The sequence below is a fragment of the Haemaphysalis longicornis genome, unplaced genomic scaffold (assembly GCF_048455015.1).
Source record: "Haemaphysalis longicornis isolate Haplotype H1 unplaced genomic scaffold, Haemaphysalis longicornis Haplotype H1 scaffold_8, whole genome shotgun sequence".
Taxonomy (NCBI): domain Eukaryota; kingdom Metazoa; phylum Arthropoda; class Arachnida; order Ixodida; family Ixodidae; genus Haemaphysalis; species Haemaphysalis longicornis.
The window spans coordinates 126730227-126757350 of record NW_027526445.1 but is presented as its reverse complement, the minus strand read 5'-3'; the positions used below and the strand labels follow the sequence as shown (position 1 = coordinate 126757350).

Sequence of the window (27124 nt, the reverse complement as noted above, 5' to 3'; positions counted from 1 at the left end):
CCAGCGCCCAAGAAAATGACAGAGCTCCAGACTTTGCGAACCCATAAAAAGCCTACCTGATAACCACATACTTTAAAACTGCGAAAACGTGATTAATTCTTTTGTTAGGCAGTATTTACCTCAAGCAAGGGCTAGAGGCCCTTTTTTTAGCATGCGGAACACTTCATTAGAGCTTTAGTACAGCTAAAATAAGAGTACTTACGAATAAAGAGTGTTGTGTTCCTGCGCTTGTAACGGCAAATAGCAGCGCAATTAGGTCTGCACCCATTTCGGAAATGGTGTTTCGCTTACTTTCGGGCTGTTTTGCAGGAACAAAAGCTTGGAAATAACTGAGAAAAATTTAAAGCACAGTAAAAGCAGCCATAATTGTACTAGCTGAGATAGTTTTAAAACAAGTTTCGGCAGGGAATAGTGCGCAATAAAGTTATAGTTACCTCAAAGCCTATAGTGAAAGCTTTTTAATCAGAAATAATGACGAATGTTTTACACCTGTGCAACAGATTTAAATTTGTAAAAATATACAATGACCGCATTTCCAAAAAAAAAAAAGCCAGCCATTGGACTATATGAACGTGGATGACCAGCCAAGGTGTATACAATACAGATCCCACTCATGGTTGGAGAGTGTATACGCATATTTGTTTTAAAGACGCTATTATGTCTTGGGCTACTTAAATCTGCAAATATTTGTATGTATGTATGTATGTATGTATGTATGTATGTATGTATGTATGTATGTATGTAAGAAAAGAAAACTTTTAACAAGGTAAAAGCACGACTGTTGCCAACGTTTCAGCAAATAGACTTGCTTTCGTCAGGCCCTGACGAAAGCAAGTCTCTTTGCTGAAACGTTGGCAACAATCGTGCTTTTACCTTGTTAAAAGTTTTTTTCTTGTGTTCTCTACCATCTTCAAAAGTTCTACTGCTCCCTGTGTGTGTGTGTGTGTGTGTGTGTATGTATGTATGTATGTATGTATGTATGTATGTATGTATGTATGTATGTATGTATGTATGTATGTATGTATGTATGTATGTATGTATGTATGTATGTATGTCGATTCAACCAGCCAACCAAAATTTAACAAAATCTTCCAACGAGGAGTTTACAAGACAACTTTTGTCAAAACCAGTAAATCTGAAAACACATTTGTACTTGTCAACATTGTTCAGTAAAAAGAAAACATTCGATATATTTGAGGCAAGACATCAATACATAACTAGTATTTACAGTATTCTTTTAATTAACAATACGCGGCTGCATGATTTCTAACAGCGGAGTTGTTGTACGAGCCGTGAGTTCACCGTTGCAGGAAAAAGTACCAAGAAAATGCGAAGCAAGCTCTCGTGAGCGCGTGCCACCTCCGAGCGTTCCCGGCATGCACAGTGGCTTTAGCGAAAAAAAAGCTAGCAAAAACCACGAGGAGCGCAAAAATGCCGAACGCTCGTGAGCGCTGGCCTCGCGCGCGGCGACCACCAAGTCCCGGGCTCACGCAATGGCTTTGGTAAAAAAAAAAGAAGAAAAGAAAACGCTCCAGTGCTGTCGTCGAGCGCTACCGCGCTTGTAATGCTTGGCATGACGAACACGACGATATCGATGCATATGATGGTGACTACTACTAGCACAGTGCAAAGCAACGACGGAACATGTAAATAAACAATTTCAAACTTGTACAAATGCGTGGTGATGTGCCCTTTAGTGCACACGTATGAAGAAATCCTGCAGCTCCGCTATGCTTAAGCGTTGCGCGACTTAGTGCAAGGTTCGCCAGTTGAGCTGGTAGAAATCTACAATGCTGAGAATGACTTTGCATCTACTACTCGCTGCGAAGAAGACGACGACCTCTTCGATGCATATGACGACGATTATACTAGCACCGCAACTATGCGAATAAACAATTATACTGAAACTTAACTGTGTGTCAGGCAATGCTCTCCTACAACGCTCCGCCATTCAGGTTTTGTAGCGTAAGCTACACTGGCCGAGGTTCAGCAGTTTCGCGTGTGCCGTGAAGGGCCGTTCTGCGCAAGCGCGAGGAGCATGGGATTGGTTTGGATCGGTTCGGATTGGATTGGCTTGGCTTGAATTGAATTGACTTGGATTGGATTAGAATGGATTTGATTAGGATTGGATTGGATTAAATGGGATTGCGTGGGATTGAAATAAAATCCAATTGGAGTACGGGTGTATAGACAATCCGGTCTGCGCATTGCAGAGGAGTGACGTCATAGCCGCGGCAGACGCACTGGCGCCGGCGCGTGCCTAGCTCTGCGCCTCCGTTGCGCAGTAGCCAAGTCTGACGCTGCGCCGGAACCGCTTGACGGCCGTTTAGTGTGGCTCCTGGAGAGCCGTGCTGCTCATGCTCAAGGAGCAGTGACTCGACTGGACTGGACTGGACCGGATTGGACTGGACTGAATTGGATTGGACTGGATTGGGTTGGACTGTAAATCGTTTTAGCAGTAGTAAGCATTATAATCAGCTAATCCTAGACAACCAGGAAACCTAAGAATAACCACCTGAACCTTAGCTCACGCTACGTATATCCTGGCATAGCTGAGCTAAACCACTACTAATTTTTTCGCGCTAGTGCAAACTTCCCTGAATTTTTGCGCTAGCAATTAAAAATAAAGAAGTGAGTGTTGAAAACATTATTTGGACTCCAAAATACCGAAAGCGTTCGCGCCTGAGCTTAGACCTCGAGGCAGTGTTCCAAGAAGTCCAACAAAAACGTAAGGTTTCAGTACATGGCGCGCGAGCAGTGAAATGCGGGAAAATTGAATTCCTCCATGTTTATCCCGGGAGGAGCCAGATGGAAAGGGAAGAGCATCAGAGGCTGACGGAAAAGAGAAGAGGGGTCTTATGTGGCTTGGGGGCAAAACGCTATCGTCTTTCGACTACATTTGAGGCGGAGTGAGCCATCATTTTTTTGAGCCATCAACACGGCCATCATTTTTTTCTCATAATTTGGTAATGGTACGTAGACTTGTATAGAACGCGTAACAAGCAGTGAATTACTCCTGATCAATTACATTTTGCTGTAATTTTGTAAGGCCTCAGTACTTCCTTTACGGAGTAACGATCTTTGTAAGTTATGTTTTTGTAACCGATTGCCAAATCTCCCATTATAATATTTTTCTACAACACCGATCTAGCTTCGCTGTATCGTCAGCGTCGGCTTCCGTCATGATTTAAGACATATTCATAAATGTTGTCCTTACTTCTCACAGAAGCGGCGCTTCAAATTTTGGAATGATATCGTGCACCAGTAAACAACGCCTGACGAAAGTTTGAGGTACGTACGTGCAGGTGCCAATTTTCGCTACTCGATAGACTGACTTGCTCGCTATTATGCTAAGCTATATATGTGTATGTGCAACCATAATAAGAGTTCAATGAAAAGTAACGTGAGAATTAATCGATTACACGAGCAATTTTCTAGTTACTTTTTGAAGCTGTATTTCTAACTGTAATCAGTTACACTTACAGTGAAGTAATTGCAGTTGTAATCAGTTGCTTTCTTCCGTTACAGACACAAGTCTGAATAGTGTGAAAACGGTTTCGTGATTACTAAAACAACTGAAAAAGAATAGAGATGTATCTTATACCTGCAGACAAACATCAGTTTTGCAAGCCCGAAATGGGTAATCAGGTACCGTTGCAGAGAAGTAATTGCAATTGTATTCGGTTACTTTGTGAGTAACGTGCACTAGACTGAATGGTGTGAATGTGGATTTGTGATTACTTTAAAGAAACTTGGAAATAATAGAGCTTCACCTTATAGCTGAGGTCAAACATTCCTTTTTCAAGCTCGAAATGGGTAATCAGATACTTTTACAAAGAGGTAATTGAAATTGTAATCGGTTGCTTCTTCAGTAAGGTGCACAAGTCTGAATGGTGTGAAAACAGTTTCGTGATTACTGAGAAAAACTGGAAAAGAATATAGATGTATCATACCTGCAGACAAACATCAGTTTTTCAAGCCCGACATGGGTAATCAGGTACCGTTGCAGAGAAGAAATTGCACTTGTAATTGTATTCGGTTACTTTGTGAGTAACGTGCACTAGACTGAATGGTGTGAATGTGGATTTGTGATTACTTTAAAGAAACTTGGAAATAATAGAGCTTCACCTTATAGCTGAGGTCAAACATTCCTTTTTAAAGCTCGAAATGGGTAATCAGATACTTTTACAAAGAGGTAATTGAAATTGTAATCGGTTGCTTCTTCAGTAAGGTGCACAAGTCTGAATGGTGTGAAAACAGTTTCGTGATTACTGAGAAAAACTGGGAAAGAATAGAGATGTATCATACCTGCAGACAAACATCAGTTTTTCAAGCCCGACATAGGTAATCAGGTACCGTTGCAGAGAAGAAATTGCAATTGTAATCGGTTGTTCTTTGAGTAACGTGCACAACACTGAATGGTGTGAATGTGGATTTGTGATTACTTTAATTAAAGAAACGTGGAAATAATAGAGCTTCACCTTAAAGCTGAGGACAAACATCCCTTTTTCAAGCTCGAAATGGGTAATCAGACACTTTTACAAAGACGTAATTGAAACTGCAATTGATTGCTTCGTCAGCAACGTGCAAAAGTCTGAGTGGTGTGAATGTGGATTTGCGATTAATTAAAAAAAACTAGGAAAGAATTGAGTTTTATTTCACACGTGCAGACAAACATCATTTTTGCAATCCACTAGTGAGAAATCAGGTACTTCTACAGAGAAGTAATTACAGTTCTAATCTTTTGCTTTTTCAGTGACACGCACGTCTGAATGGTTTCAATACAGCTTCGTCATTACATAAAAAAATCTTAGGAAGAGTAGAGTTTTATCTTATCGGTGCAGATAAATATAACTTTTGCAAGCCCGAAATGGGCAATCAGATACTTTTACAGAGAAGTACCTACAATTCTGATCTTTTGCTTTTTTAGTAACTTGTACAAGTCAATGTTGTGAATGTGGTTTTGTGAATACTTAAAAAAAGTTTAGAAGAATAGAGTTTCGCATGACAGATGCAGACAAATATCCCTTTTGGAAGACCTAAATGGATAATCGAATACTTTTACAGAGAAGTAATTGCAATTATAATCTTTTGCTTTTTCAATAACGTCTGAATGGGGTGAATATGGCCTTGTGGTTACTTTAAAGAAACTTGGAAAAATAGCTTTACATTACAGCTGAGGACAAACATCCCTTTGCAAGCCCCAAATGGGCAATCAGGTACTTTTTCAGAGACGTAACTGCAATTGTAATCGGTTTCTCTTTCAGTAACGTGTACAAATCTGAAGAGTGTGAATATGGCTTTGTGAATGCGTATAGAAACTTGGCAAGAATAGTTTTATCTTATAGCTGCAGACAAATATCACTTTTGCAAGCTCGAATTGACAACCAGCAGACAAACATTTGGCTGTCTGTTCCCTTCCTGTAAAAGCTCACCTATTAACAGCAGGCAAAAATTCCGCAACCGTTGCAACCGTTGCAACTTCGTAACCGTTGCAACCTGTCTATATTAAACGAAATCCTTCGTAATGAAATAGCCGTTTCCGCTTCCAATGCTCATATAATTGTTTTCTGGCAAAGTTTTGGAGAACAAGAGTGAAAGCCATTTTTGGCTGAGCATTCGCGATAAGATTGGCAGCTTTGCCGTGAGCAGGTTTTGCACACGGAACCCAAGCCCTTGTACACTCGGCAAAATGCCTGTCCGTAACAGAGCATTCGTAATTTCAGCCTTATCCTACCTCGCCCGAGCGGGATTGGATGAGAACAACTGCGGCATTCTGAAGTCTAAGGCCACCACTTTTGTCTCCAACGTAAAGAGTATGCTTCCGCAGTTTTCAGATGTAACTAGTTGAAGTTGAAATCGCTGTTATAGACAAGCGTTTTGCCTATTGAACATCCCGAACTCGGACCACTTCATAATGTCATTTAAGTAGCAACAATGAAACAAGTGCGTTCTCGACGCTGTGGGGGCGTGTGCTTCTCTCGAGTTCAAGTCCCAAGCTCCTTCCGGGATGTTAACGAACATCCCGGTGTGTGCTATAACTGCGCTATTACCACCGTAATCACAGGCCGTTTGACGCATGATACGAACTATCAATGTAACCCAGATTGTCTAACGACTCAGTCTTCCTCAAAGAGAGGGCGGGTGTGTTTTTGTTAACGGACAAAAAATTCCACGGAACCTTAGCCATACACAGCTTCAGTGTAAAAAAGAGCCCTAACTTAGCAAGAAATTCGGTGAAGTTGGGGCACTAGCGTGGAATGACAATGACATTGTTGCGAGGGCGGTTACACTGACAACATTCTGGTTTGCGTTCGAGATTTCGGCGAACGTTATAGATGCCCATGTGGTCAAAATTTATTCGGAGCCCGCCACTAGGCGCACTTCATCGCCTGTGTAGCGTCGGCGTGCTTAACGTTATAATCAATCAATCAACAACATTCTGGTTTAAGATGCGTATCAGTGACCAGCATGTGAAGTCTGAAATGTGCCGCTACATCTTGTTATAAGGGCGTCTTTAACCTTGCGGTTAGTTGCAATGAGAATTCTAGCCAGGTCTGTGGGATTATCTGCATACGATGTGCTCACAAACATGATACGGATTGTCTTTTGACGATGACATTTGATTTATTGGCCCACATTTAGGTATCCTGGCACTTTGCCTTCCCAGCTTTGCCTCTTTTAGGTGTAAACGATGACAAAATGTTCCCTAAACCTGCGATAAACAAAAAGGGAGGGCGGTTATTACCGAAAACAATAGTCCAACACATGTGGGTTTCATAATCACGTTAAGTAATCATGACTTGATTAGAAGCGAAATGTATACAGTTGCTGTGGGGTCGTAATTCCTTGAAGCAGTAAAAAGTGGTAGCTCCACGCACCTACACTGAATTTATCCATGCTGGAGCAAATTTTTAGCGCTTACGGGGACCACACACTTACGCCTGCGTGTGCGAATGGTTTAGTTACCACTATACTCATCTGCCATTGATATGTGGATCTCGCCGCCGCAGTGCATCATCAATAAAAAACTCAGCCACAAAACATCCCCACTGGAAGTTGTAATGACCGCGTATCATTTCATAAGCGGACATGATGTCTGCCGATGGGTGATCGTTCTGGATTCGCAGCGCCATTTGCAAGCTCTCCCGGAGTTGTCCTATCACCGCAGTCAGCTCATGGGAGAATCAACTGAATTGACACAAAGGCAGTGTTTGCTGGGCATCGTGTCGTCCTTCAATGGATGCCTGGCGGTTTGTATATGTGTAAGAAATTCCTCGGGCTAGCGAACATCACACAGGACTACTAAGTAAAGAGGGAAAGAAACACACGCTAAAATTTCAACTCGGTTTCAGGCTATAAATTGGACTATAACTTCGAAGAGAAGGAAAAAGTATAGTCAGTGCACCGGCTTTGGCGCTTTCGGCAAAAGAAGTCAACTCTTTGTAGAGAGGGTGCTTGGTGAGCATGGGCAATGGGTGATCACTGTGTATTCGTGCTGGAACGGCACGCTTCATTATATGAGCCTGGACTGTGCTTCTGTATTTCGGGCCATTGGTATATGACAAGTGCGAGGATTGCGTCGTTTTGCGTTCACTTTTGATTTTCATGACTATATTTTTTTTACATCATGCACATTGCGGTCCACGTTAAAGGGAACTCAATAATTCCTTGCCAACGCCTGTAAAATGAATTCTGAAGCACATGTGCACCCGCATTGGGAGCCAACGTTGCCAGGTCTAGCGATTTGTCGCCAAACTGGCGACTTTTCGAGACTCTTGGCGACGGGACTTTGAGTGCGGCGACTTCGCTACTTTCTCGCTCCTTTGAACACCTGTGATTTTATTTATTTCTAGGCCCTGCAGACGCCCCACTTTACACAAAAACTGCCTTATATGACATCTCAGTGCATTTCAGCCGTCGAGAAAAAGTGAACAAACAGAACAGAACAAATTTTTATGCCGATGACGATGAGCTGCTGAGCACGATGACGACCTCGTGCTCAGCAGCGTAACGCTTTAGCCACTGAGCCTCTGCTGCGGGTCGTATACTTCCTTTTGCCGATATACTTAAATATCAATGACATACTGTTACAGATATTGTACATAAGTTCTGCGAAAATGCTACAACCTATACTTTTAATTGTTAAGCACTAATTTTTTCTAGCTTTGAGATAACTCCGAGATATTTATGTCAATCCATTCATTCGTAATACCAAGACGTGCGGCTGTCCATGTATCCGTCGTGGACGAGTGGGTTTCGAAAACTAAATCCTTAAATCAAGGAATCTAGCTACTAGGCAAGAAGGACGAATCAATGTGCTTAAACAGAAATTCGTTGAGTTTATTCCTTCGCCAGTTTAAATTACACATGCCCCCCCCCCCTCTCGTGCCCCCCCACCCACACGCACACACACTAAAAGAAAACAAAAGACATGTCTGCATAAGTCATGGCCTAAGGCGAGAACGTTAGCTGGTTGTACGATTGTTGTAAACAGTTTATTTCATTTATCACCGTTTAAGACGCTGGCATCGCAGCTGCTCCAAATTTTTGTGTTGGGAGGCTCGGGAAAGGCGGAGAAAGGCACTTCTCTTGTTTTCCGATCGTATACCACCCTAGGATATCCAGTATCGCCGAGGGCGCTGCTCTGGCGGGATCAGCTGTTGTTCTTCAATTGCTCTCGCTGTGAATCCTGAGGTGTGACACCGACGAAGGCAACGGGAGCTGTATATTGAAGGTTGGCACAGCAGAGCGCCAGTGGACGATGACTCCTTCCCACTCCTAGACACGGTGGAGGGCTCTGGAAATTTGCAGTAATCTGGGTAAGGCACATAAAATGGTATCATGTAACAATCATAATCACCATTACAATGAACATCACAGGAGCCCACGTGGGCCGCTCTGTAGAGTGAAGTAAGCCCGGAGTCATGCAGTATATACGGGGCAAGGTACATATAAGTGAACAGGGGGAGGAACGTTTATTAAGGGATAAACTGCGGAGTAGTATCGCTTACGCGTCTTCTACATTATAATTATAATCATCATCCCAGGAGTGTCCGAGGGCCATGCTGTGCAGGGAGGAGCGTTCAAACCAAGCAGTATACTGGGAAAGGAGGCACAGATAACTCAACCCCAAAATGGTGTCTGGCAGGCACTATCGCCATCATCAGGGGTTCCCACCGTGAGACATGCTGTACAGCAAGGTAGACTTGTAAGACAGCAGTATATTGTGCAATGCACGGATACCTTAGCTGCATATGGATATCCTACAAGCATCACCATCATTACCACCCTGATTACTGTCCTCCTCAGGGAGGTCAACTGTGGCCCACGATGCGCCGTGACGTAGGCGTAGATACATACATACATACATACATACATACATACATACATACATACATACATACATACATACATTCATACATACGAACATGCATACATACATACATACATACATACACACATACGAACATGCATACATACATACATACATACATACATACATACATACATACATACATACATACATACATACACACATACGAACATGCATACATACATACATACATACATACATACATACATACATACATACATACATAGAGAGAGAGAGGAGGGAGGGAGAGAGAGGTAGAATACACGTTCAATAAAGCGAACGGTGGTGGTTGAGCCATCACTGGGTGGGGTGGGTTCGCCTCAGGCTAGGTACCCTTGGGGCTTGGCTGAAGCCCCGGCACGGGTCACCAGAAAGATCTGGTCAACGTGATCGGAGCAGGTCCTCCCACTGCTCAGGGGGAAGATTGGGATTGAGGGTAAGTGATGGGGAGTTTTGACAAGCTCGCACCATGCGGTAGATAGGACTGGGGAAGACAAAAGTGGAAAGTGGTATCTGTCAAACATAACAGCCATCATCGTCGTCGTCGCCATCATCGTCACCCATCTGTCGATATCCACTGTACGACTAGCATAGTAAACTTGCCGCACCATGCGGTTCGACACCACCAAATGACATTGGGGTGCTCTGGAGAACCTAGTAGTGTGCCTGCAAAGTTGCGCCTTACACCTCTGGACCTGGTAGTACCGCCTGCAAAACGTGATATCGAGCTCTAAGCGAGATTTTATTCCGGATGCAATGTATATGCTCATTCAGCGAAAAGGCCGGTGTCCGGCGGTCGCAACTCCGCAACGAGTCCTTGGGAAGTGTTCCATTGCATGTGAGGCGTCCCATATACTAAGGCGTTCCACTGCGAGATCTTATAAACTCGGCAGTAGCGAGAAAGAACACCGCAGATGAATTTGGAGCGGAAGATCAAGCAGCTCTCCCTTTACACGGAGGTAGGAACGAACTGCGGCACAACGTGAAGGGGGCAGGTCGACGCCATTCGAAGGCGTTAGGGCGAACCGCAAAGCAAATCGTCTCAAGCGGCAACATTACAAAGCCACTCGACAACACGAAACGGAAGCAAGGCCTCTTAGCACTTCAGCTTGACATTCATGCTTTCAAGAAGTCCTTAGGTGCCCTCGGTCATTTTAGCCCGGTTAGTTTTGGCGACATGCACATAGAGTAAATACCACTGTGCATAGCGTGCTGGCTAGAGCTTCTATCGACAGATGGCATTCCAGTCTGTAGTTACTCAGAACCAGGTAATTGAGGGCCCCTTCTTTTGTGGTACATGAGCCCTGTGGGAGCTTTACAACTTCATATACCAAATAAAGCTGATTTCAGCAACGTCTAAAACAGCATTCTAAATTCCTGTAATTAGGCAAATGTTTGAAAAGAAAACACGCTTTGTGTGCGGCGCGCTTGCCTGTACGAATGAGGCTTTAAGTGCTTACAAGGTATAGCCGACCCTGCCCAATAAGCCTGGTCGGTCGCGTCGCTCCATAAATAAAAGCGGTAACACAATGAACGACAAACAGGTAAGCATTGGAGACAAATTTTGGCGAAGACAAGAGAGTCCGCCGTCTCTCGTACATACCCAGCAATTTCAAACAAGCGGTCGATTTTTTCAGGAATGAACTGATAAATTCGTTAGGTATGGACCGCTATCACGATACATTACATTAGGTTTGCGCGGAAATAAGCTTTGTTGGCTAGACGACGTGTGCTTCTTGCTACCTACAAATGTTGCTGAAAAAAAAAATAGAACTGCGCGGAATTCGTTTCGTTTTTACGGTGAGACTTTGAGATTGCCCAGTGAGCAAAACTTCCGGCTCCCGGTGCGCATAGCAGAAACAGCGCATTCGAAGTTGTTCCACACCACGAGGCGTTCCACACCACGAGTTTAAACTGGCAAGTATCGACAGGTGGTTTTCCACGGCAGTAAACCGCAAAGGGAGTGGGCGGAAGAACGGCCGAACGAGGGAATAGACACGCAGATAAATTCACCATAGCCGTCGTCTCTCCAATTCCACCGTGGCATAAACGAACAGTGGGGCAACGTGCAGGAGACAGACCGAAGCCATTCGAAAACGTTTAGGCGGATCGAAAAGCGTATTTTTTAAGCGGTTACGAAGCCCTTCGACAAAGCAAGGCGGTAGCAATAGGTCTCAGGCGTTAAGTGGAAACCCATACGCTTTCGCACCTGCAACGCATGAGAAGTGCGTTGGTGTCTTGGGACGTTTTTTTGAGCGGATCACAAAAGAATGAAGGCGGAGTCTCTGCACGCTCGGTGAAAAGAACGCTGACTTGACGAGCAATTTCAACGTTGGCCCAGTACGTGTGACGCGGCTGTAGTTACGCGACATCTTGCAAGAAAGAAAATTTTAATTTCTTATTTTTCGGCGAACCCTTCAGTGCGCCTGATATAGACCAAAGACCATGTTTTAAAATCGTGCGCCGTGAAAACCCTGGCAACACAGCCGTTCTGTTCCCTGTGATACCTTTGTACGCCGCCCAGTATACCAACAAACTTTAATCACGTCTCATCACAATTGTTGTGCATATTTTTTCGTTAAAGTTGCTATCCTGCACAGTTATTACTTCCTGCAGTAATCTTATCTTATCGAATTACTCGACCAATCCTGATAGCAACAAAGACTATGCTAACAGCGCTATTAGCCTTTATAATTCTAATTTTAATGACACAGCGTCGGAGATACATCTCGTCTTATAAGGCCCGCCGTAGTGCAGTGCTACGAATAATTTCAGACAACCCGGGAATCTTTAACACACGCCAAAAGCTCGTCACACCTGTGTTAACTTTTTTTTTGTGTGCATCACGGGCAAGTAGGAATTTGGGCTTGTTGGTTTATAACTTTAAAACTGCGCGCAAGACCAGTTTCTTGTATCTGGTCTTCTGCGCTACAGATTGAAAGACATCAGAGCGACGTTCGCCGCAAATATTGGCATTTTTATTTTTCTGTACATGTGAGATGTGGAATGCCGTAATTTTTAAAAGTGATTTGCAGCCTAATAATCCGGACTCTTCAGGTCACTTGAGAATGCGTGAAAGTATTACGGGAGAAAAAGGACGTCCACGAGCCCAAAATTGCCGAGTGAGAATACGTACTATTCATATAGTCGTGGTGGTAGAGTACAGGATTACCGATTAACACAGGGGTGTTGGTGCGGATAGGGAAATGTGCGGAAAGGCATGCTGAATTATTTCCCCGCACGGTTCATCGCCACATCCCGCCAGGGTTAAAACGTGAGCACAGTTATTCTGAAACGATTCCATGAACGCCCGTGGCACAATTTCCTGTGACGTATGGGGTAAGTGATATGCGCGGGGACGTTTAATGTGCTCATATAAGATATTTTTTGAGCATTAAAAGCAACTGAACACACAAATTTAGATTAGGTTGATGCCCTGAATTTGTGTACTTACTATGAAATGGCGGCCACAGCGTATAAGGAAATCGGTGGTTGGAAATTATAGCTGCCCGAAGAGCCTGCATTTCACCCTGTAGGCATTATTTGTCTTCGTATACATAAAAGCAATGTTTCAAGAGTTGTACTAGCCAAGCCAAAATTGCACACAAGAAAACGGAAGGCGCCCTTATAGTGAAATCAATTGAGGATTAATCTTATCGCCACAATTTGCCCTAACTTTTTGTTACACCAACCGCGGAGCAACAGTTGTCATACGAAAGCAATTTAGTCATTTCAAAACTCGAGAGCTAAGCATCTGTACATCTAATCAGGTGTTAGCAAGTTTCAAAATATCGAACATCTAAATGAGCCACTCACGCAACTACGTTCCCAACCTTAAAGAGATAGACGTGTAAATGCATCCACAAGCGAGGATCTGCAAGCTTCAAAACTGCGCACTTCGATCTTTTCGTGTCGAGTGAGGGCAGGGTTTAAAGCATTTTATGCCGACATTGTAAAATTTGCTGTTAAAATTACCATGAAGACAAAATACAACTTTAGTTTATTAAAAAAAAAGTTGCTTTGCCAAGTAATAATAACACTTTTATCGCGAAATCTCGATTGACCAATTTATATGTAATGAGGTAAACATACGAAACAGCGGCGATCCACCAGCCGCTTCCTCAGCTAGCGCTTGTGACGTCACAGGTATTTATTTGAGCGATTGCCCGCCGTGGACTAAAGCCACCGCCCAGCAACATGACTGTGCGGTTTGTGTGGGTAGCGCCTCTAGTAGCTTCAGTTGATCTTGATCGCACTGCTTGAATGCCAACACAAAGTTAAATCACCGATAACTCTGTTCTCGTCCTTACCGTATAACATCAGTGCTGAAGTCGTGTAGCGGGAAATTTGAAAGTTTTTGCATATTTTCTATTTTGTTTTGATTAAAATAGCACACTTAGTGGCAGGGATAGAGTTTGAGGAGTTATTAAACGCCCAGTTGTTTTTAAATAAAACGATCTTGTAAATTATGCCTCCGTATAATCCCTTTTAACACATCATAAATCTCGCAGCTACATATTCAAATCTCCCGGGCGTACCAGAACGTGACAAATTCGATGCGGGGAGGAAAATCGAACACGTGATGTACTCACAGGGCAGTCTGGAAGCACCCCGTTAATCATGCGCGAACGAGTGGATTTAAAGCCTGCTACGGCAGGCGCGTGAAATCCTCCAATCAGGGCCACATGAAATGCAGGATTATCCCTGCCAGCTGGCTTAACCAGGCGTTTAATATAGTCCCCTCCACACACGATTCCACGCCCCAATCTCTACATCGCCGGAGCAGGCCTACGCCACTCCAGGGACCTACCCTCCTTTTAAGAGACCCCCCCAGGCGCCACCGTTCTGCCCAAACACATCAGGGCGAGACCGAACCCGGAGTTATCGGCTCCAAATTCGCTCGGCCTGCGATAATAAAGCGCGCAGACAGCGTTCCAACGTTTGCTCTCGCCCACTATCCTTTGACGCGCGTAAATGGCTTCAACTTTCGGCTCGGTGCGAAAACAGCCTCGGGCGCGTTGCAGCAGCCGAAGCATATGCGTGCTCAACGCCGAGTTGTGCCGCGACCGAGTGCAAAGCAACTAACTCGCCGCAAACCAAACGCGCTCTCTTCGCCGAGCGCTATTCTTCGCTCCTCAAACAACGTACTACTACACGCGGCGGTTTCGCGGCGGCGCCGACGATCGCGAGTTTGTCGAGCGAAGAATACGCGCAGTCGCTGATGCCTAATGCCCTGCTGCTTCCAGCCGGGCGCCAGTGTGTTTTGATAACCTCGTAATCCATTATGCTTTTTTTTTTCGTTCTCTCCTCTGAGACTGCCGCGCACGCCTCTTCAACGACGGCTCAGACAAAGATTGCATTTGGGAGGACTGCCTGGGGCCCAACGCTGAAAAAAAAAAAGACTTATTTGCCCGTGCGCGACAGAGCGAGGAGCTCGGCCGCCGAGCGTGCAGCGACTGTCTCGTCTCGCGCGCGATTGACGACGGCCGTTGTTTGCACGTCTTATTGCCGCGACGAAATAGTACTTCCCCCCGCAGCGAAACCGCCGTCGTGGTTGCGTGGGCTGGTGCGTGCGTATGTGTATATTTATAGAGCATAATCGGTGACCGCTCGGTGTATAGCGTTGAAAAGTGCTGGCACGCTCTTCCTCCGTGCTTGAATACGCACTCTTCCGTGCCACCTGCCCACGCGCCGCTTTTTTCGATGGGGTGCGCGTACCCGCAGAGTGGATTGGACGTTCGTGGCCACTGATTTGAGAAACGGGATAGAGGAATCATTTTAGAACACCAGTACCACTCTTTCGACGCTTTTGCCCACACGGAAAGCTCATTGCGTGCCACTTACTCACAATGTTTTAGGTGACCTAAAAAGTACGTCAAAGGCTGACGAACGTTTAACCGAGGAGCTGTTTACGCTTGAGCTAGGTCCGGGGGCGTTGACGAAAAAAAAAAATAACAGGAAAAAACTGCGCCGCCTGTAAAGCGTGCACCACCGCAGATAGAGTATTATAACAGCGAAGCCGGCTTGCGGTGCCTGCTCGATGGTCAGCTCAAGGGTCATATGCGTATGCGCACCCCTTACTATACCATTTTAAATGTGGTAGTCTCTCTTGGGATACTAAAACCCGAAAAAAAGATTGGCGCAGTTTGCACTAGGTGTGGAAGGCTGGGGAAATAGTGGAGCTTGGGTAAACCTAGCTTCTTCCCACCGGGGATCTGCTGCCACTGTGGGGGGCCGACCGGAACAGCCTTGTAAAATCCGTCTGAACTTGGCCTCACCCCTCGGCCGGCTGAACTTAGTCTTACTTAGGCTAGCCTAACAAGGTCATCGCAAAACCTAACAAAACTTAGCAAAACTGAGCAAAACCTAGCAAAACTTCGCAAACCCGGAAGAAGCTAGGTCGATCCCCAGCTCTGCTGTTCCTCCAGCCTCGCACCACTAGTTCCACCTGCGTATTTTTTTTTTTGTTTTAGCTCAAAGACCACACTATTCAAAGCTGCTTGCTTTTTTTCGATTGATGCATTGCTTGTTAAAAAATAACAATTCAAGATGTCATTGGTCACCCTTGTTTCCCTTCGATTTCGCGTGGCGCGAGATATCGCTTCACACGGAATGAAATGGGACCGCCTGCAAAGTTCCCTCAAGGCATTTTAAACAAATCAGCTGCTTACACCAAAGAATAGTGGTAGAAGCTATTCGCGCGATTTGCCGGCGCGGCGGCTGATTGTCGGACACGGCGGTTATCCAATCGCACCAGTAACGTAGGTCTTTCACCGCCGGTTGGATACGATATACAAATAAACACGGACACTAGAAAGGGGCGACACCTCTCGCATTCACTCCCACAAGTCTTCTAGCGGTATTTACTGTTGTGCGAAACGTAGCACCGGAGTGGACGCCGAATCCAATCTTACCTGCATGCAGCTGTGGTAAAACAGGCTGCTTAATAATGCCTACGCGCTAAAGTTAGTGCCTTCTTCAAACTCCTGCGGTGAGCAGGAGCTCCAGCATTTCACAGTTACATGTGCAAGTGTTTGCTTCAGAAAAACGCTTAGGCAAGCACCGCCAATCCCGAGCTTCCCTATTCAAGGTTCGTGACGTCAGAATGTATAGTTCTGGATTGTTTATGGGGCGGTGGTACCTGTTTTCACGCCTCGACATTGTGCGCGCTAATAAGCAACTGCTGCTGCTGCTGCTGCTTCGAGTGTGGTATATTAACAGTGAATCTGTTGAGCAAATCGTTTCCGTATGGTGTCCACAGTTACTAATACAAAGAAAATGCTGGGCTCTCGTGTACGCCTGCCTCGAGCACACGTTCGTCAAGCCAAACATTACCACGTAGGGATATCGACCAACATTGGCCACAAAATAACTCCAGCGTATCGTGGCAACACTTGCGCGGAACGAGAAAAACGCGTCATATGTACGCCTCTCGTGTGTTCGTCCTCGTGTCGTCGTCCGCACGCGCTATGTACAGTAGAAGAGCCGTGAGTTAAGTGTCGAAGCTGCTGTATTGGTGATCATTGATTCCACATGGCCCGGCCGCGAATAGTTTGTACGTACCAGGAAGAGACCGCGCTGCTTCGAGAGTCTCGGCGTGCAAAGCATCTGCTAAGTCGCGCTTACTGCAGGGTGGCGTACGAAAACGTCGACAATAACGACGACCTCACTCTCGCCTTGCTCAACATAAGGTCATTGAAATCCCATGCCTCCGACGTCAACCATGACACCATAAAGATACTAAAACTGAAATTTGTGTCCGTCAATGATCATTTACACCAGCTTCGCCATCCAAGTGTTGCGCGGGAGTGCAAGCCAAGCTTCCCTGGATCCACCGATTTAGGCTAACTTGGTTTTACACTTTAGTGCCCCGTTAAAAGTTTATAAACAGCTTTGAAGTTTGAAAGCTTAGGAAGATTTTAGGGAGTTTAAAAGTTTAAAAAGTTTAAAAAGAGCTTCGCAAGTCTGCAACCCACTGAGCTTCGGGATACATGTTGCTACATTCAGAATTGGTGGAATTTGCAGTCTCGAGTGATCTACACGTCCAAAAGAGAACCGACATCACGAAAAACGTTACAGATTTTACAATTTCGTAATTGTTACTGCGGTGTGTTGCATGGGAATTTATTTTTTAGTTAAACTGAGTAATTTTTACTATGGTTGGCGGTATACAGCGCAGGGGAAGAAAACGAAAGACAGGCAAATGATTTAGACGTAAACGCACATGGAAGCATCGGTACTGTGCATGTCGAAGTGATCTCGACCTAAAACGGCACGGAAGGATTTTTCCCTAATCCAAGACCATCGAAACGACGTGCTCCCTAGTAAAGTGCGAACAATTTAGAATGTGATGAACGCAAGCCAATCACCGCCATCGGTACAACTGAGAGCACGACAACGCCGGCGGCGAAGGCTGCTGACTTGTAAGAACGGTTTACGATTGTCCAGAGCGTTATCTGGCTTCGCTTTTCGCGGCGCGATTGGTCTGCACGGCGTCTCCATCTGCATCTATGAGAACTTTGGTTCTATATCAAAGTACCGTACTCTAGGTACCGTCTCAGTAACGTACTCACGAGACGCCCTTCATCCTCATACGATGTTAAAAAATATCACACGCTGAAAAGAGTTTCCGAGTCAGCTCATTTACAAATCACTTACGCCGGTTGTTTTCAGTGATATCCAAAGTTTAGAGTTCGCAATTTCACAGCGTTTCAGCCAGTACACCAGCTGGAAGATAATGAACGATGGTTGGGGGACGTTATCATAAACACTCTGCAGGAGAGGCATCTGCCGCGGAGCCAGAGGCATACAAATCCAACTTGGCGCAGAGGGTAGAGTAACCAGGTTTGGAGACTTGGAGGCCATGGTAAAAGCCCTCACGAGGTCCTGACAAAGTCGTGGTACTACAGAAAAACCACCGCACTGTCGAACAGGGTATTCCATGAACCACAGGACGAAAACAGCCTATTCCGAACGCCACACAAAGGTTTTGCACCACGCCTTGCACAATGGGAGGGCATTCCTGTAGTGTGACGAATTCACAAAGCCAACTCTGGAAGCCGTAGAAGCATCGCTGTCTCGGCAGGCCAGCAGCGCAATGCGCGCGGAACACGGAAGCTCTCCCTTTGGTGACTCCTGTAAGACCGTCACGGGACGTCCTGAGATCATCCTCCATCGGGAAGAGCACACCACGGATCGGAAGTACCTATGGTCTAGCTGCACGCCACGACTGTCCTCGGAGCCACCGAAACGCCGACCGACTACGCCGTATAAACCGTTGTCCCACGCACGTATTAGACAGGGAACCTTAGAAGCGGAACTCCATGCTGCGACTGCACCGGACCAAAGTTGAACCACGAATGACGTCGGCTCCTTTTTTACGGCCGGGGTTATAGGAAGAGGAGAGAAGGGGAGGGAGGGAGCGATGTATAAGGGACGGCCATGCGCGGACGCTCCACTCCCAACCGACGACGTCGACGGACCCCAGAAGAGCTCAGAGGAGGACCCTAGAAGGCCCGCCGTCGAGACTCGAGGGTCTCTTAGGACCCGACGGCGGCGTCTCTCCCGTCCCGCCGCCGCCGCCGCCGTTGTCGGGTCCTACACGCCGAAGCACGCCCGGGCACTCACCGCACGCGAACTCACCTTGGAGTGCGCCCTCGCGCAAGCCTCGCCAGAAGAGCTGCTCTCGTCTCGTCTCCGCTGAGCGCTGCGACGGAACTTGCGATGTTGAAGAGCACCCCGGACGCACGAGTGTGTGCCGCTGCTGCTCCAGACCGGAGAGGGGGAGAGGGAGAGAGAAAAGAAGGAAGGCTTCACTGCAAGGTCCTCGTGCACGACGGCGGAGCACCACTCCAGGGTTGCAGGATATTGAGGGGTGGAGGACAGAGCACCACAAGTGGTCGCGGAGGCGAGGGGGAGAGGTAAGGTGACTCGAACATTGCGCGAAACACACCGGTGTGGTTGAGGACGTCTCGAAGAGGAGAGAGAGAGGGGAAGAGAGGCATGAGACGGCGGGTTCTTCTCGATGGCGGTCGCGTCGCCCCCGACGTCGACGTCGGTGGAGGGCGCACGGCGCAATACGGAGGTACATACGCGGCGTTGAGAGTACTCCTGTGCCGTTAGTGAGTAGACGCTGTAGGTGTGCGCAATGGCGGCAGACGGTGCTTTACGGTACTCAACCGGCCGTTTCCGGTTAGGCGAGGGAACTGCGCTGGCTCTTAGAACGGCCCTCTGCGGATCGGGCGCGCACAAAAGCAAGTGGAACTGCTCTCAAACGAGATTCTACCCCGGTGCAAAAAAAAAAAAAAAGGATATTAACGGGAAAGAACTTCAAGAGTGCTTCTTGTAGACTATAAGCAGCCGTATATTACGCCGAGTGAGGCAGAGCGGGTATCGAAAGGGGAGAGGAGGAGATGTTCTTGAAAACACTCAGGAGCACCCGGGGATTTTCCGAAGCACGACGTTTTAATCCGCTCCCTCCTTTTCGAGCGTACGTGTTTCCCCAGGAAGAAAAAGATGTGGATACTAATTCTGCGGCACCCGCACTAATTTTTTGCTAAGCTTTTGCAGCAATAAATGTGCAAGTAAATTTTCAAATGCATGCAAATTGGTGTGCCTAGGCTACGAATTCAATTTGAAGAGATACCGAAGTGAGTTACGAACACCGTCTATGTTCCTTGCTAGATCAAAGTCTAGAGTGTGCAGTGCAGTCCGCGTTCTTTGATTGAGGCCGGTTTATTTGCTTTTTTTGTTTTGTTTTTCGCGTGAGAAGTGTGGTTCCAAGACACTTCATACTCAGGACATTTTCCTACGGACGTCCACTAGATGATGATACAAACGCAAGTCGACGATCGAAATCGAATGAATGGCAAGCATGTTTGAAATAAAATCAACGTTTACCGTCAGGTGGGTGAAAACCAAAGTTTTTTAAAATCAGCTAGATGAAAATAGGGTAGGTTAAAATCAAAACTAACTGGGGAGCCGTTACTGCTTCATATTTTCTTTAATATATTTATCATTTCTTCGATGTTCGCGATGTAACTGGCATCATTGTTATCGGGACAAGGAAGACTTTGTTACGAGTGAAACTTGTATTTTGTCCTCGTGGCCCCCTCATAGCGAATAGTAAAATAAAGAATTGCATGGTCGCAGCCACGTAATACGGTTGAAGATGTATGTAACGCGCCTGTATGTAACTAATTCCTGGATTTAACAAAGTTTTTTCTTATTTTTCCCATTGCCAGCCCCATTGAAGCTCATCTGTTTGCAAGCTCTATGTAACAAAACGTTGCAGCGGGTAATCTTGATATAGCGAAGTCGGCACGCTGATCAGTAATTGTTTTTGCACTTATACTGAAAACTCGGCTGCATAAGTGAACCAATTTAGCGAAACCTAGCAACTGTAAGGAGCCAGCAGCAACGAAAACGTCTAAAATCGCCTAAAAACTAAATTCGTCATTATGATGATGATGATGAACGAAGCGGCTAGCGCCAGCCCGTGGCTAACGTTGAATTCACTCTGGTTTCGCTTGTATTGCGTGCCACCATACCAGGTAGCAAGAGTAACTATACGTTTTTTTTTTCGTTTGTTCCGCAAGCTACCATGCGTTTCTACGTGTGAGTGCGGTTTCAGTTCGAGACTTAAGTTTTGAGGTGCTAGTCCGTCATGTCGGCGTGTAGTCGCGTGTCTCCACTGCTAGCTGTGTAGAATAGGTTCGTCGGTGACGAGATCTGCTACCAGAAAACGAAAAGTTGTGTCTTTTTAAGACAAGCTCACAATTTTATGTGGTGCCTCCGCCGGTGAGAAAAAAGAACGTCGCCGCCTGGCTAGGCATCTCAGCTAGCCCCCTCTCAACAATCTTGAATGCGGTAAAAAGGGTCAACTTGGCAAAGAGGCGCGCTTTCAGCACACGCTTGGTGCTTGAAACGCGTGAAGGCACCGAAAAGTGTCGAAGGGCAGAAGTGATAGTCAAGTTACGTTTGTTAATACGGGGGTAAGTGACCTTGCTTCTTCTGAGCGCCTTGTAGTGCACAATATCGTGCGAAAGCAAGAGTCGCAACCCACGCAGTTTTTGTCTGAAATAAATCCATGAAGAGTAGTGAGTTCACCTTTACTGATGCCTGGCATTTTGTCTTCGTGTCTGCTTCATTACCGCGAGACTTGCTCGAAACCTGCATGGAACGAATAGCGGCGTCAACTTCGTTACATCCAGGTTGAACTGTACTACGTAACTAAGCCGCATACAATATTTCAAAGAATTAACTGTTCCCTAATTAAAAAGCACCAGCATACTTAGGAGAAAAATGAGAGAATGATCTCAAGCTTATCAGAAAAGTTAGTCACACTTTCTTCGCTCGCTGTTTGCTGTGAAATGCAAGTAATGGTGGAATGGAACCAGGGCCGTACCCAGAGGGGGGGTTTGGGGGTTAGAACCCCTCCCGAAATCTTTTCCAGGCAGCACGTAAACAATACTTACTGTTGCTTTCAGCAAAACTACCCCCTTCCCAAAATTCATAACCCCCCCCGAAAAAAATTTCTGGGTACGGCCCTGAATGGAACGGAAGAACGTCTGTAGTTCGTTTCAGCGAAGCTTGCCTAGGGAAACAAACTGCCTGAGCAAGTAAGCAAATTTGCTGCTCGGGACTGTCGTGATGGACAATGATGATTACTACAACGATGAGGATAACGATTGTGATGCTGATTATCACGGTAATAATGATGATGATTACGATGATGATTATAACGACCATGGTGATGACGATTGTGATAATGATGACGATGCTGCCGCCGCCACCGCCAATGACGATGATGATAATACACGTGTATAACTAACTGGTGTGCCTCGTCTTTTGTTCACGCCTCCAGTCTCCCGGCTGATGGGCGGTCCGGGTGGAGCCGGGCCGGGCGGCCAGCTGGGGCCCGCGTTGAGCGCGGCCTGCGGAGGACCAGGGTCGGGCGCCGACTCCATGGGCAAGTCGGCCGCGGCTGCGGCAGCCGCAGCCGCCTGCGCAGCCGCCGCCGCGGCCGCCGGAATGCAGTTTCCCCTCGGACAGCGCCGCAAGAGGCGCGTGCTCTTCACACAGGTGCGTGCGTGGACTGTCCTCCTTTGATGGGACTGCATGGCGTCCCCTGGCATAACGCCGCTTGCGTACAGCCTGCTATAGAATAGTTCCGCTTCCTTTAATATATCATCCATGCCGCGCCTAGTGTTATACTCTGGTGGCTCAGTGGCTGGATAAGGTGTTGTGCTGCTGATCCCCGGCCACGGCAGCCGTTCTTCAGAAGGATGCGAAAATAAAAAAAAAACGCCCGTGTGTCGATATTTTAGCGCACGTTAATGAATAAGGAAGTATGCTATGGCTCACGCTTAGGCATAAGAAAATAGCTGCGTGGATTAGGGAACAGAATCGTGCGTAAGAAGACATTCTAGTTCGAATTGAGCGAAGAAAATTGCGTGGCCGGGTCACGCCATGCGCATAAGGGACAACGGTTGCCCTATCCGTTTAATCGAGTGCCTGCCATTAGACGCAATAGGTGTCGGCCTAGGAGTCCATGGTGGGATGAACTACGAACGTTTAGAGGGAAAGGGTGGACTCAGCTAACACTTGATAGATGTGGCTGGAGATGTTTAGGAAAAGCCTTCGTCCTTCAGTGGACAAAACGGGCTGATGATGATGATGGTGAGTGATCTTCACGTCGTCTAAGTTAGTCCGGATTTTTTCGCTACTGCACACCGCATATCCCGGGTGTATCGGCACTTTGAAGCCAAAATTTTGGTTTTTGGGTGTTCTACCTTGTTCGTCTCCAAGTGGGGAAATTCTATCTTGGCCAATAGCTACCGCCGTCTTAGTTGCTTTCAAGCTTCCTCCTCTCTTTAACTTTTGCTTAATCGTCTTCACGTTGTAGGCATCAATGTCATTAGTTATTCTTTGGTAACTGCACTCTGACAGCTCCGCCAACCCAATTTAAGCCACCGTTTTCGGCACTTTATTGTTCGTAGGTGGTCAAAATTAATCCGGAGCCCTCCACTACGGCGCGCCTCATCGCCTGCGTTGCGTCGGCGCGTTAAACCCCCACAATCAATCAATCAATCAACTTTAACGTTCGTGCGCTTTGCACTAAGCTGCTTTATTTTCTTACTTATAGTTTACCGCTTTCTTTCCTACACTCTGCTTCCAGTCATCTCTACCGCTGAGTATGATCACCGTCGTCAGGTTGCCATTTAGCATGTCCACACTGTTTTCTCACTGTCTCAGGCATGAGGAAGGGTATTTTAAACTCCAGAGATCTCTCTTTCTCTGTACAGGGATCGTTTCCTTCTTCCCCTTTTTAGATTCAGTCTGTCTTTACACCAAACTAATCTATGATCGCGGCTGCTGCTAACCTTTCCTACCGCCTCGACATTCTGCCCATTACCTAAATTGTCACTCAGAATGAGGTCCATTTCGTTTTTAGTTGCATCGTTGTGGCTTTTCCATGTCCAATTCCTATTCCTTCATTTGCGGAAGGAATCGTTATATGATCTACCTTAATCCCCTGAGGGAACGTGACAGCTCTATGTTGCTGTCACATTTTCAGTTTGCGCCATGAGAGCCAAGGCCGCCGACACAGTCAGTCTGTCACCATTAAAATTTGCTCTCATTTGGCGGTGCTGTGTAGCAACGCTCGGTTGCTATAAACAGGTTGTTATACTTTTCCGTAACAGGAGACTCGTGCGTGACTAAATCACATTTTGTTACAACAAAAAAGAGCGTCACGCGTAGCATGTAATGTTTCGTACCTTGCTCACATCAGAGTACTATTTATGAACAACAATGTCATAAGGATCGATAATTTATGTCAGTATAAGCTTACCCGTTTTTTTTTAAAGTAGAGCTAAACAGAGAGGACAAGTCCATAAAAAGGTAGCGAATTTAACAGAAACCACCCACTCTTGTAATACCCGCCACCCTGAATTATGGAAGGTCTCCAGCTGTTGTACAAACGATGAAAAAGAAATGTCTAAATACTGTCTTCCTACTATGCTAAATGATTTGTGTAAGGCTAAAGTTCAGCTAACCAGCATTTCATTCAGAAATCTGCGCCGTATTTTTTGTTGAAGTGGAAATGTAACCATTTTGTTGTATCTTTCACATTGTTGTTTCACATTTTCCGTTTCCGGTATTTACTGTCAACATGCCTATACTGTCCTGTTTGCCGAAACTTCCCAGGGGTAATCAGGGTCCGTCAAGCTATTTCCAGCTTTTTGTCCTGATTATACCTCGTGTAATGATTATTACGCAAAATAAACTGAAACTGAAACTGAAGTTATTTGTGACGTTTCTTTTTCTTTTTTTTTTTTTTTTGTCCTGGAAAATGGCTGCTCTCCCGGCACGGCAGTCGCATAGTTAAATACATCCAGGCTCCTCTCGTCAACTTGGTTTTTGTTGACGCGCAGGCGCAAGTGTACGAGCTGGAGCGGCGATTCAAGCAGCAGAAATACCTGTCCGCACCCGAGAGGGAACACCTGGCCAGTCTCATACACCTCACGCCAACACAGGTGAGCTGTTCTTTCGATTGGGTAATTTAAGATAGAAAATCCAGTGGCAGCGGTTGAATTATTCAAAACAAAACATTGTTTCCATCCTTAAAAATGCGACAGGTATTTCCTCTTTTGTTCAGTAAACCTTTGTTACAAATAAGCCGCTTTAATCGAACTTTCGCACTATTCGAACTGGCCGAATGCATAGAGAGCAAATATTTCCCGCTGGTACCGAAGTATCGCTTATAACGAAGTCACTTCCCTGTCGCGATTACTTTTTTTAATGCAAGTGTTTACTGTGCATTAAAAACAGCGGATTCAAATATAGGAAGTCGCAAGTGCCAGTAGTAGTAGCTCGCACGACACAATTGGTATCAATTATTCACTACAAACTTGCGTCGGCGCTCAATGGAGTTATTGGCCACTGCTCCCCTTAAAGTGACCCTGCAACACCTTTCTTCACGTTCGTTTTCTAAATCCTAAATGCTTTCAGAGAGTAATCAACCGACGCATCCAGTACTTAGAATAGGGGGCCACAATGTACCTCAGCTAAAAAGTTACTGATCTATGCCCATCGGGTAACTACGAAACTTGGTCAAAAAGTTTCTCTCTTTCCAGAGCCTTTGCCTTCTTCAAGCGCTCAAATTAGGTGACTGTAGCAATGCAGGAGCTGTTGGCCGTCTTCCTCCCAGTTGCAGCCATAAACGCTTTCGATAGCCCATTCAGGAAAAAAAGCCACAAAAGCAAAGGAGAAACGGAAGGCGGGCCTCTTGAGACGAGAAAATCACCAAAAAATAAAAAATAAAAATAAGGAATTTAATTTGAATTTTGTTTATTTTGATTTTTAATCAGCATCGAATCGGCTTTTTTTTTTTCTAAAACTGTTCTTGGCAGTGCCCATTTCATTTATTTTGAATTGGTTTAAACTTGCGATAGCTTTGTTGGTGCGGGTTTCATCCTCGAATTTTTTTTTAATATGGTGATTAGAAAACAGGAAATAAATGGAATTGAATAGGCCTCTTGGGACGAGCAAACCAACCACTGCGCTGCTCCGTGCTATCGAAAACTATAGCTTTCGAAATACTTCCAGGTGCAAACGAAAGAGAGAAAGCGTTTATCAGAAGTGTTTCAGAGTTCGCTTAAGCTGCTTTTCCAATTTGTTGTAAAAGGGTCACCTCGCTGGGTATGTTCCGAGGGTGGCATTTCACTTTTGTTTACGCCAACCGCGGCTTGCCTCTGCCCACCGCAGGTGAAGATCTGGTTCCAGAACCACCGCTACAAGTGCAAGCGGCAGGCCAAGGAGAAAGCCATGGCCGAGCAGCAACTTCAGCAGCACGGAGGCACGAACAACGTCGGCGGAGGCGGCTCGGCTTCGCATCAGGGATCCGGCCACTCTCCGCGAAAGGTGCGCGTACGTGTAAATGTGTGGGACCGGCAAATATTGTCGCACAGTATGCCTCTGGATGTCTTTTCCACCTATACACTCAAAATTTACTGTGCTTCGCCTCTGTATATGCCGCATGACGCGTTTCTTGAAATGTGTGCTGCATTGGAGCCTTGATAGAACCTACGCCATGATGGTCAGCACAGACGAAGACGGGACAAGAAAAGTATGGACGACACGAGCGCTGTGTTGTCCATACTCTCCTTGTCCCGTTTTCGTCTTCGTTGACCAGCATGAACTCATTCCGATTCGCCCAATCCGCGTGGTCTGCAAAACCTCTTTCTGGTTTTTTACCGCGGAGCGCAGATTTAGACGAATTGATGTGAGAAAATTTTATTGCGATACCTGTGTATGTAACTGAACATTCGGGCGCACCACCTCATTTCTTTAATTATTTATTTTTAATACATAGACTTTCGTAGTTTCTTTTCCCTCATATGGCGTAGCAAGGTAAGCGCTATGACTCGGATAACCTCGCCTTTACTTTAAACGCATTATTTCTCTCCTTACATTTCTCTCTTCTACTTTTTTTAGTTACCGGTGGGACCTCGCAAGTTAAGCTTGTAGGTAGGCACGCTTGTCCAAAGCGAAATAATTTCTCCCTTCCCACGCACTTTGCTATAGGCACGTTAAGACATAATGGTGCAACAGCACGAACTGACAGGACAAACAGGAGAAGACAACACGAGTTCTGTTGTTGTCCTGCCGTTGTCCCCTATTTGATCCAGCTATTGTGTATCTACGGCAATTCGTCAGCCTCCCTACCCTCCTGCACGTCAAGAC

The 27124-nt window shown here is 45.9% G+C and overlaps 1 protein-coding gene across 1 annotated transcript in view; it reads left to right on the top strand.

Moving 5' to 3' along the window:
- Nucleotides 1-27124, top strand: part of Scro (scarecrow) — a 39164-nt gene that overhangs the window by 8680 nt on the left and 3360 nt on the right. Inside the window, exons 2-4 of the mRNA XM_077679770.1 lie at nt 22242-22459; nt 24814-24915; nt 26147-26302. Of these exons, the coding sequence (XP_077535896.1) occupies nt 22242-22459; nt 24814-24915; nt 26147-26302 (476 nt within the window). The remainder of the gene's footprint in view (nt 1-22241; nt 22460-24813; nt 24916-26146; nt 26303-27124) is intronic.